This window comes from Stylophora pistillata, chromosome 13, assembly GCF_964205215.1.
Source record: "Stylophora pistillata chromosome 13, jaStyPist1.2, whole genome shotgun sequence".
NCBI lineage: Eukaryota > Metazoa > Cnidaria > Anthozoa > Scleractinia > Pocilloporidae > Stylophora > Stylophora pistillata.
Genome location: NC_142531.1, coordinates 5,447,644 through 5,459,842, shown reverse-complemented (window position 1 = coordinate 5,459,842; position 12,199 = coordinate 5,447,644). Strand labels below are relative to the sequence as shown.

At 39.3% G+C, this 12,199-nt stretch overlaps 1 protein-coding gene across 7 annotated transcripts in view; it reads left to right on the top strand.

Moving 5' to 3' along the window:
* Positions 1 to 374: 374 nt before the first annotated feature.
* The window catches only part of LOC111337749 (uncharacterized), a 50,263-nt gene continuing 38,438 nt past the window's right edge, over positions 375 to 12,199 (top strand). Inside the window, exons 1-8 of one of the 7 annotated variants that reach the window (XM_088742692.1) lie at positions 375 to 604; positions 875 to 976; positions 1,102 to 1,209; positions 1,733 to 1,834; positions 2,030 to 2,131; positions 2,255 to 2,362; positions 2,883 to 2,987; positions 3,184 to 3,285. In XM_088742692.1, the coding sequence (XP_088598818.1) occupies positions 439 to 604; positions 875 to 976; positions 1,102 to 1,209; positions 1,733 to 1,834; positions 2,030 to 2,131; positions 2,255 to 2,362; positions 2,883 to 2,987; positions 3,184 to 3,285 (895 nt within the window). In that variant the 5' untranslated portion in view covers positions 375 to 438. Of the gene's footprint in view, positions 605 to 874; positions 977 to 1,101; positions 1,210 to 1,729; positions 1,835 to 2,029; positions 2,132 to 2,254; positions 2,363 to 2,882; positions 2,988 to 3,183; positions 3,286 to 12,199 lie in introns of all 7 variants that reach the window. The other 6 variants (XM_088742693.1, XM_088742691.1, XM_088742695.1 and 3 more) reach the window with 6 other exon arrangements.

The following is a 12,199-nucleotide window of genomic DNA, read 5'->3' as shown; positions in this document are numbered from 1 at the left end:
ACTACACTGGAACTCATAGTAAAGCCACTGGATATTAAGCTTTTCATCAACCTTTTCCCTCCGTATTTTCACATGAGGCCTCAGTCACGCTGCATCAAGGAAAAAGCTAAACTTAGGAAACTCTTGTACTCCTACGTGTTTCCTAAGTTGAGCTTTTTCCTTGATGCAGCGTGACTGAGGCCTCATGTGAAAATTGGATTACGTAGGAGTACAAGTACTTAAATGTACAAATACAAGTACTACATTGTTCCTGTCCTTTAAATATTTTCCTGCTGATTTATAATAGTTTGAGTTGGATGAATGAATTTACGTAAACATCAAGTAGGTAATAAACCGTTGCCCTAAAGAAATCGTGCTGTTCCTACGCTACAAAGGTATAAAAGCAGTGGTAGTCGTGAGGTAAGGTGCATACTCCACAGAGTGTAAGCGGAGCAAGAAATGATGACTCGCCATCTACGTTGGATTGCAGTCTTTTTAGTGGTTTTCACTATCATCGAAGCCGACCTCTTAGAAGATAACAGTGTTTCTCCTAAAGAGAAAGGAAATGATACCCAAGATTTTGACAAAGCTTTAGAAGACACTGCTGATCAAATAGAGAACTCAGGTAGGAAAAATTCATTTTATTACACCTCTAAGGATGTAAATTCCTAAAGTATGGACGAGAACGACTTTGGTACCCTCCTACTAAGACCAACTCAAAATAAATGCGTGGCAAATTCGACTTAAAGTTAAGTTCGTGTCCCCACCTCGATGCATTACCATAACCAGCAAAAGGAAAACCCTTATTTTGAACTCAATGCTCGGAAAAATATCTACAGATCATGCACTTACTCACTCGTTTCTAAGGATCGTGGTTCAACATTCTCTTCCGCAGCAAATGAGGAAGAAGCAGAAGGCGTATATCAAGAGGATTCTTCAGTGGAAGACACTGCCACTGAAGATGATACTTACGACACTCCTGAGCTGAACGACTTGGGTACGTAGTTAACTTTTGTGCCAGAGTTAATGTGATCATTAGAAGAGTACTGACGAAAGCTGTTAGCAGTGAATCAATTTATTAATCAGTTGTAATACGATGGTTTCAAACTTTAACATTTGCAGAACAAATCAATCAAGAAGTAGCAAGAGAAGATCCAAAAGTCGATTCTCTGTTAGATGACGGTTATTCCGTAGAGAAGACTTCCGACACAACTGAAGGGAATGGCTCAGGTATGTAATTTTGATTTCATGGTTCGCTTTTAGGAATTTGGGCTGTTTCTTATCGTAAAATCTTATTTGAAAACATCTAAATGAGTTCAAATTTATCAGGATAGGACTGTCTTTGGTGGTCACTGGTTTTCCTCTTTGTGTAAGTTATCAGTCATTCAAAACATAACATTCATGCCTAAATTGCCAAAGTAAAACCCATTCCATTGAAAGACAATTGCAAAAGTATTAGTGTTTTAAGCTCGAACCAAACCCAACATTAAATAAACATTCCATACTAAATGTGATCCTTTGAAAATAAAAGAGATACTGCTAACATATTGTTGAAAAGGAAGTTTACATTTCTTCTTTAACAATAATCTATTTATACTGTGACATAGTGGGTAGTTCATCAAGTTAGTCAACAGCATTAGACATAATAAATCTAAAGACAGTTAAAAATTCAGCTTTCAGTCAGACAATAATACTTCCTTTTCTAACATGCGCTGGTGGCTCAATATAAATACACATTTTTTTCTTTCAGTAGAAAATAACCATGAATTGGACGAGGAGCAATCGGACGATTCCCTAGAAGAAAATGATACCTCTGACGATGTAAATTTCGACAGTATGGACGAGAATGACTTTGGTACGCTACTACTTAGACCTCCTTAAAACAAATCTGTGTCCCCACCTCGATGCACTACCATAACCAGTAAAAGAAAAACCCTTATGTTGAACTCAATGCATGGAAAAGATATAGAGTTTTTATTTACAATAAAACACATATCATGCACTTACTCACTCGTTTCTAAGGGATGTGGTTCAACATTCCATTCTACAGAAAATGAGGAAGAGGCAGAAGGCTTATCTCAAGAGGATTCTCCAGTAGAAAACACTGCTACTGATGATGACACTTACAACACTCTTGAGCAAAACGACTTACGTACGTAGTCAACTTTTCTGCAAGAGTTAATGTGATCATTAGAAGAGTAGGAAAGCTGTAAGCAATGAATCAATGTATCAATTGCAGTTGTAATACGATGGTTTCAAACCTTAATATTTGCAGAACAAATCAATCAAGAAGCAGCAACAGAAGATCAAGAAGCCGATTTTTTGTTAGATAACGATTATTCCGTTGAGATGACTTCCGACACAACTGAAGGGAATAACTCAGGTAAGTAATTTTGCTTTCAAGGTTTGCTTTTCGGAATCTGGGCTGTTTTGCCATTGTAAAATCTTATTAGAAAATACTTAAACGAATTCGATTTTATGATAATTAGAATATCTTCGGTGGTCACTGGTTTTCCTCTTTGTGTCAATTATTAGTCATTCAATACATAACATTCATGCCTAAACTGCCAAAGCAAAACCCATTCTATTGAAAGACAGTTGCAGCAGTATTATTGTATTAAGCTCGGACCACACCCCGCATTAAATAAACATTCCATACTAAATGTGGTCTTTGAAAATAAAAGAGATGTTAATATATTGTTGAAAAGGAAGTTTACACTTCTTCGTTAACAATAATCCATTTATCCTGTTACATAGTGGGTAGGTCATCAAGTCGGTCAGTAGCATAATAGACATAATCAGTCGAAAGACAGTTAAAAATTCAGCTTTCAGTCAGAAAATAATACTTGTTTTTCTAATATGCACTGGTGGCTTAATATAAATGCACAATTTTTTTCTTTCAGTAGAAAATAACCATGGATTGGACGAAGAGCAACAAGAAGATTCCCTAGAAGAAAATGATAACTCTGACGATGTAAATTCCGATAGTATGGACGAGAATGACTTTGGTACGCTACTACTTAGGCCTCCTAAAACGAAATCCGCGTACCCACCTCGATGCGCTACCATAACCAGCAAAAGACAAATCCCTTTTTTGAACTCAGTGCATGGAAAAAATTATACAGTTTATATTTTCAATAAAACATAGGTCATGCACGTACTCATTCGTTTCTAAGAGACATGGTTCGACATTCTCTTCTGCAGCAAAAGAGGAAGAAGCAGAAGGTGTATATCAAGAGGATTCTCCAGTGGAAGAGACTGCCACCGAAGATGACAATTACGACACTCCTGAGCAGAACGACTTGAGTACGTTGTCAATTTTTTTGCAAGAGTTAATGTGATCATTAAAAGGGTAGGAATGCGGTAAGCAGTGAATCAATATATCAATCAGCTGTAATAGGATAGTTTCAAACCTTAATGATTGCAGAACAAATTAATCAAGAAGCAAAAACAGAAGATCAACGAGCCGATTCCCTGTCAAATAACGATTATTCCGTAGAGATAACCTCCGTCACAACTGAAGGGAATGACTGAAGTTGAAGTGTTTTCGATTCCATGTTTGAGTCAGCGCCGCTTACGCATTTGTTCAATAGATAGAACTTAGTGAGTGGAAATTTAACGGAGGTCTATCTTACTAGGTAAAAATGAAAGACTAAATACACAATTTTCTAGGTATCTTCACTAACCCTGGATCACATCAATGACTTATTCCTCCTTGAGAAATGACTGTCAGTCATAACAAACTTTCCGTTCCTTCTTGGTTTCTTTAGACCCAGACCCAGAGGAGGATTCCTTAGACACGCCAGAGGAACGTGTGGTCCGAGGAAGACGTTGCGGTAAATTTTTCATCAGTTTGACAAAAAAATGTTGTTATGGCAGAAGGGTACCAAAGAGATACAGATGCCCACCAAAATGTGGCTGGAGACCCTACAACCCATGGACTCATAAATGCTGCTCTGGCAAATACGTCGTCAACAAACGTTTACCCTGCCCACCGTTGTGTGGTTCGCGTCCCTACAACCCAGTAACCCACAAATGCTGTTCTGGCAGAGTGGTCTCAAAGAAATTCAGATGCCCACCAAGATGTGGCTGGAGGCCCTACAACCCATGGACTCATAAATGCTGCTCTGGCAAATACGTCGTCAGCAAACGTTTACCCTGCCCTCGAGTGTGTGGTTCGCGTCGCTACAACCCAGTGACCCAGAAATGCTGCATCCTCGGAAAATCACGTAGAGTCATCCCCAGAAAAGCAACTTGCCCTCGGTTGTGTGGTTCGCGTCCCTACAACCCCGTAACCCTCAAATGCTGTTTTGGCAGAGTGGTCTCAAAGAAATTCAGATGCCCACCAAGATGTGGCTGGAGGCCCTACAACCCATGGACTCATAAATGCTGCTCTGGCAAATACGTCGTCAGCAAACGTTTACCCTGCCCTCGGTTGTGTGGTTCGCGTCGCTACAACTCAGTGACCCAGAAATGCTGCATCCTCGGAAAATCACGTAGAGTCATCCCCAGAAAAGCAACTTGCCCTCGGTTGTGTGGTTCGCGTCCCTACAACCCCGTAACCCTCAAATGCTGTTTTGGCAGAGTGGTCTCAAAGAAATTCAGATGCCCACCAAGATGTGGCTGGAGGCCCTACAACCCATGGACTCATAAATGCTGCTCTGGCAAATACGTCGTCAGCAAACGTTTACCCTGCCCTCGGTTGTGTGGTTCGCGTCGCTACAACTCAGTGACCCAGAAATGCTGCATCCTCGGAAAATCACGTAGAGTCATCCCCAGAAAAGCAACCTGCCCTCGGTTGTGTGGTTCGCGTCCCTACTACCCGAAGACCCAAAAATGCTGTTCTGGCCGATATCGCGTTAGCATCTACAGCAGTTGCCCTCGCAAGTACTAACGTGTCTAGTTTCCTATCAGTGATCCACAATCTACCTTGGCCGGAAAGTTGAACCGAGTTTTTCCTCGAAAGAACGTGCACGAAAAGTAATAATAAAAGAAAAGCCGTACTCTTATAAGTAAATCTTCCGAGTAATTAATTTGCTAATCTGATAAGGATGCTAATGTTTAAGAAATTTGTGTAATGTTCGGTTGGAATAAACTTAGAAGTTGTTCTGATTAATGTGTTAGTGCATGCTGTTAAAGAACATTGGGGTTTCCTTGTCAAATTGTGCGCGCTCAATTTCCCTTGAATCCTTCTTTCGTCTCGGCCAGATGATACTCACGTCTTTTCAGTTTCTTCATGCAGCTCTGAATTTGTAGTTACTTTAGGTTTTAGCTTTCCTTGGTTCATAAGCGTTAGAAATTAAATTGCCCAGAGATTTCCTCAACATTGGCCTGAAATACGGACCACTAACGTGGTCCGAGTCCTTCTCGTCTGGCTCTTTGTCAGCTAGCAAAGACAAGTTATGCAATGGACTAAGTACGACAGAAAATAGTTTTGTATGCACCGTAGTTTTCATTGTTGCACGGAGACAGTGTGCTAATGGTCACAGGAAAAAAACATCATGCATTACCAAAGTAAAGCGCGCGCTCTGATTGGTCAAGTTAGCGTCCCCCATAGTTTACGCTATGGTGTTTACCATTTGTTAATTATGCATTACCGAAATGTCAAACTTCTCGTGTAGAGCAAAGGATTCTTAACGACAATATTTCCCAAAACCGATGGTTTCCTAAAAGGCTTCAAAGGAATTATGTTAATTCATACCCCACCAAACCTGTTCAGAACAGAACATGAAAGATCGGAAGTACAAGTGGATAGTTCTAAGAATCAGGATGTTTTCTGGTGCGCAAGAATCTTAAACTCTGTATATTATGGTGACCTAGTTATGATGCCCGTTGCTGAGGTATGGGCAGCCGTCACCACCAAAAATACAAGGATGTCAAATAGATCAGTAGATGGTTTAAGGATCAGCTGCAGGATAGCATAGTTAATAAAGAAATGGCATGGCCAAATTATACTGTCTAGTTTTCCTTCATGAAACAGAACACCCTAAACATAAATAGTCCAGCCAAATGATAAACGATCTAGTTGCCCATATCGAGTTGAAACATAAAACTGTGAAATGGACTGGCGATCTGCTGGGGGGGCATGACGTCATCGAATGTGAAAGAGTATTTGTTATGTTGAAGAGTCTTCACTGCGCCTTGCTGTAAAGCAGGGGCAATTTGGTAAGTTTCTCCTCTTTTTTTTCCCCTGCCGATATTGCGTTTGTTCGTTGTTGTTCCAAAAAGTGTGTCGCGAAATTCTGATATTTAAAATATTTGTCCCGTGGTGTCCATTTACGCAACACGACTCGCATATCAGGTTTTAGCTAATCCAAATTTAGATGCCGATATCTGCGCAACCAATCAGAATATCGAAAAAGCCTGATACACTTTTGTTGATTGATGCCTTGTGAATGAGACTGTGCAGCTATTTTTGCTCGTGCTGTAGTATCCGATATCCGATGAATTCATTAGAAGAACATTCGGTCATTTCACGCCTTACAAGCTCTTGACACTTCCTTAAAAGAAAAGTCGCTTAAATTATATTTTTATCGTAATCTGCAATTAATAAAATTTCTCCTGACATATAGTTTGCTAGGATTTTAGTGAAAGTAGCGCGCGTACGAATTTTTTTCCCGAACAAAACCCGCGAAGGTGGGAAGTATATCCACAGGGAGCCCAAACAAGCGACGAGTCTGGTTGTTTATTCGAAATATAAAGGAATGTATGGGAGAATATTGAAGAGTCTTATTATCGTAAACTTATATTATGAAATGTCTGAGTTAAAGCTCAAAATAAATGTAAACCTTCCTCACTTGCTGTGTATTGTCGTTTGTAACAGTCGACGCAAAACCCACCAAATCGCTCAAATTCGCCATTTAGAGCCACAGAAACGACAATACACAGCAAATGAGGTAGGTTTACATTTATTTTTTTGAGCCTTAACTCAGACATTTCATGATATAAGTTTACGATACTAAGAATCTTCAATATTCTCCCATACATTCCTTTATATTTCGAATAAACAACCAGACTCGTCGCTTGTCTGGGCGCCCTGTGGTATATCTCAAATATTTTCAGTATCCGTTGTTAAGCCGATTTTATTTTTCGTGAATCGAGAAAGGACCGTTCCCCCCCTTTCCTTACTACCCTCTTTTATGTCTGAGCGGTTTCTTGCTAATTTTAATGCAGACCTACCTCATCAAGGAAGGTTTGTATGTGCTCAAAACCACTTGACTCGGAAAAAAGGTTGCTTTGGCAAACACTCTATGTTTTATTGAAAATTTTCAAAACAGCTCAAGGATATCAGTTTTCTTACCATGGCTTCCAAGACACACACAAAATCCAACTTCTAAGGTACTCTTGCAATGTTCAAAGAACCTTTGCAGTTAAACTCTCAGTGAAAAGTAAGCGCGGGTCAGAAAAGAAAAAGAGAGCTCGACAATTGACATTTAATGTCCGTCATAACACTACTTAATTCTATAAACATTGAGGCTCACCAATGCGTGCAAACTGCATGTGGTAAACCGGGAGGGTGGCAAACCATGGTAGAATCCAGTCTCGTTGCTATTTCAATTAACACTTCCATGAACGACAGCGAATAAATGCAATATCGGCAGGGAAAAATAAAGAGGAGAAACTTACCGAATTGCCTCTGCTTTACAGCAAGGCAAAGTGAAGACTCCTAAACATAGCGACTATGATGGTTTCGCGCCAGTCTTCACATTCGATGACGTCATGCCCCCCAGCAAATTATAGACAGTTTAGTTTTCCTTCATGAAACAGAACACCCTAAACATAAATAGTTTAGCCAAATGATAAACGGTCTAGTTGCCCATGTTGAGTTGGAACATGAAATTATCTAAATTGCGAATAGCCTTGCACTCATTTGCAATACAGTACACAAACGGTGTAGCGTTCTGTCAAATGGCTCAGAGTAATGTCGAATGATACAGCGTACATACAAACAGTGTAACTTTGCGTGTAAAGGTTCAGCGTAATGTCGAATGGTACAGCGTACACACAAATGGTATAGCGTTGCGTAAAATAGCTCGGCGTGATGGCGAATAGTACGGCGTACGTACAAACAGTGTAGCGTTGCGTTAAATGGCTCAGCGTAATGTCAAATGGTACAATGGTACAGCGTACACTCAAATGATGTAGCGTTGCATGAAATGGCTCAGCGTAATGTAGAATGGTACAGCATACATACAAAGTGTAGCGTTGCGTGAAATGGCTAAGCGTAATGTCGAATGGTACAGCGTACACACAAATGGTGTAGCGCTGCGTAAAATGGCTCAGCGTAATGGCGAATGGTACAGCGTACATACAAAGTGTAGCGTGCCGTGATATGGCTCATCGTAATGTCAAATGGTACAATGGTACAGCGTACACACAAATGGTGTAGCGCTGCGTGAAATGGCTCAGCGTAATGGCGAATGGTACAGCGTACATACAAAGTTTAGCGTTGCGTGAAATGGCTCAGCGTAATGTCAAATGGTATAGCGCACACAAAAATGGTGTAGCATTACGTCGAATGGCTTTGCAGAACATCAGACGCTCTAGCTGAACGTCAAATTGCTTGGCATTACATGAAATATTTCGATGTTGTGGCCAATCGGGATTATTTTGAACCACAACGGCCATAATGTAAGTGGAACAAGTGACAACAAGCTTTGATGTGCGAAAAATCACGATTACAAACGAAAGTAGTCTCCATAGTCTAGATGTTTTCTAGCTGAGTTATAATATAGAAGGCCTTCAGAATCCAAACTGATCGATACCTCATGCCTTTTTTTAATCTCTTTTGTGTTGCTCCATCATTATTTATAACATAACCAAAGTAAAGCGCGCGCTCTGATTGGTCAATTTAGCGTCCCCCATTTGCCCATGGGTGTACGCTGCTGACGTGAGCAAATGCAAAGACTATTTTCCGCGCGCGCTTGTTTTTTCTGGTCACGTAAGATTTGTTAAATAAAAGGGAACTCTTTAGCTACAATGTATCAATGTTATGTTATAAAACAAATGGTAAACACCACACCGTACACTATTGAGTTATGGATGCACTTGGGAGGTTTGCTAAGCACTCAAGAAGCTAGAGTCGCTCTCGGCTATCGCCTCGAGCGACTCTTACGCTTCTTTCGTGCTTAGCAACCTCCCACGTGCATCCATAACTCAATAGTGTACGCTGTGGTGTTTACCATTTGTTAATTATATGGACGTAATTTCAGGTTGTTACCACCGATGTATTGTTACAGCTTCATAATGTTTTATAGTTCGTTTGTTTTATTGTTCATAACGACGAATTCTCGAACACAATATCAAAAATGCAATATAAAGCTGTAAAAGAATTACCAGACACTGCAAACTAAAATTGTCATCGAGACAATGCTCTCACTTTCACTGCTAAAACCACATACTGTCGTGAAGGAGATTCCTTTGAAAGTATCTATTATGAGGGTCGCCCTCATTTCTTAGAGCTATCTTCATTGTACAGCTCTAGTGTCAAAGCCTCAGTGTCGGTCAAAAATATTGGTCTCAGCGCCTGAAGTGTGAATTAAATATAATATCAATCTAGCAAAGTACTTATCGTTGCAACTGACATGAGCGTCAACTTATAATAATAATAATAATAATACTAATAACAATTTAATTCTTATATTGCGCGCTTTCCATGGAATGATAAAGCGCGCATTACATCTCAATAATAGTTATTAAAAATATACTATGATAAAATTAAAGCATACAACATACGTTAAGATACTAGCAACTATCATGATAAAATTTTAATAAAAATTGATAAATAGCTTCCTTAAAGAGGTTCATTTTCAGGTGGCACTTAAAAATCCCTAGATCTGTAATAGAACGAATCTCACGCGGTAATGCATTCCAAAGTGCCGGAGTTGCGACCTGGAATGATCTGTCTCCTACTGTAACCCTACTTCTATAAGTTGGCGTTGCAAGCAACAAACCATCCAAGGAGGATCTTAATTTATAAATTCCTGGTCTTTTAATTGACACAAGTTTTCTTAAATACGTTGGCGCAGTTCCATAGATGACCTTAAAAAAAATAGCAGAATCTTAAAACTAATGCGTTGCCTAACCGGTAGCCAGTGTAGCTCGTATACCAACGGCGTTATGCGACAGTAGCGTGGCGCGCAACAAACTAGTCTTGCTGCGGCATTTAGAACGCGCTGAATCTTATTCAGGTGAGAAGCTGGTAAGCCATACAAAAGACTATTACAATAATCTACGCGCGAGGTAACAACCGCATGAACGAGGGCTTTAGGGGAGTCAAATTCAATTTCTGGGAGCGGTTCAGTTTGGATGTTAGACAATACTTTTTCCTTCCAGCTCCTACTTTTGCTTTCCGGTTTCCTAAGCTAACAACCAGTTAAAAAGAAGAATCCATCTATCATTCATCATCCGAAAAAGAGACAATTTTCGTTTCTTCTCAATAAAACGGTTGTGGTCGAAATCAACCCGTCTTCACACAAACACACCATGTTTTTAAAGAGCCGATACTGTTTGATTTCGTGGTCCGTCAGGTTCACTTCCTTATCACGTTACGATTCCTGGTAAAATTTGTAAGCCACTGGTTACATGAAGCTCAACCACAATGCAAGTGAGATGATTAATTCACAAATAACTACGATTTTGGTAAGCCTAACTAAAGAATACCCTCTCAATATTAAAACCTTCTTTTAAAACCGGCGATGAGTCAATTGACGATAATATTTCAGTATCGCGGCATCTAGAAGTTTCGTAAGGTTTCGTTTGAAGGTACGTTTCACTTCTCAATTAATTTCAAATATGTATGAATATCGAAGGCGTATGAAAAGGACACTCTCGCAGTCGTACCTGGAACGGGACCTTTCAGTGAAGAAAACTGATCACTGTCTCCAAGATTTCAATCAACAGAAACTATCACCATACAAACAAAGTAACACAGACAATTGGAAAGCAGAAAGAAAATCTTAAAGAATTCAAGGGAAAACATTGAAATTTTGAGATTTATGATGAAAAACAGTTCGGAAAAGCTTAACGTCCGGAAAAAGGACGAGGTCTGCCCCTGGTAAGACTAGCACCACCACAGATGTTTAACAACATTGTTTTAGTCAGTAGGCTTAGGAGCAGCGTTTTTTTTTTTTTGCGTGGGGGATTCCAACAAAGCGCTTTAGCAGATATGTTCACTGTTTTTTCTTTCGTTTTGTTAATTGACGGGAGGATAACACTGGAAAAAGTAATAGCAAAGCAGGAGATTATACCGCTCACTGTACCAAGGCATGTCACAGTAAACAGGGTTATTTCCAAAAAGTTATCTCTGACAGTAGTTTCAAATTATAATCACTAAGGCAAAGAATGACAGATTCAAATATGCTGTTAGATCAAAGCTAATTCGGAGAGGGGGCCGTGCAAGGAAGGGAACGAAACGACACAGAAAAAGTGGAAAAACGGCTCCGCAATGAAATCCGTAAATAGTTTTACAAAAAGCACACAGACCACGACAGACAACAAAGCAAAGATTCACAGTTCAGTTTTAAAAAATGAGCTGGGGTTTGATTTAAGCATGTCAAGAAATACGATATTGTTAAAGTTAAATATATATATATATATATATATATATATATACCTCACACACTTGTTCTGATGTCTCAACGACCTTGGCGCCAATATTTCGGATTTCATCTACTTTAGCTGCAAAGGAAGGAGGAATCGGCAGCCAGAGATGTGAAAGAATTCAAGCACATATAGAGGAAAATAGAAGTAAGTAAATTAAACTTTGATTCTACTGTCACCGTCATCAAATACAAGGACAACCCTTGTGAACTTTGTTAGCAAATTTGTCTTAAATTTGAAAGCTGAAAATCAAGTTGAATACGTAGATCGTTAGGACTGTATCATATATATCATATTTTAAGTTTTCATAGCCAGTGCATTCGTAATCAGGTACACACAGTTTTTAACGAACATAATCATTTTAAATGGACGGACTCCGCCATTTAAAATAAAGTTAAAATAAGGACTTCAGTTCAACTCATCAGTTGTAAATAGGGAACAACCTATTCAAAACGACATTATCATGGTTTTCTTTTAAAACCCATTCGTCAAAAGAAAAATATTGCGCAAGTTTAATTAAAACCGTGATGTCAAGTTTTTGATAAGTACTCGAGATCATCCTCTCCTTTAGAAATTTATCACAAGAGCACAGGTTTGATAATTTTATCAATATTTCCGA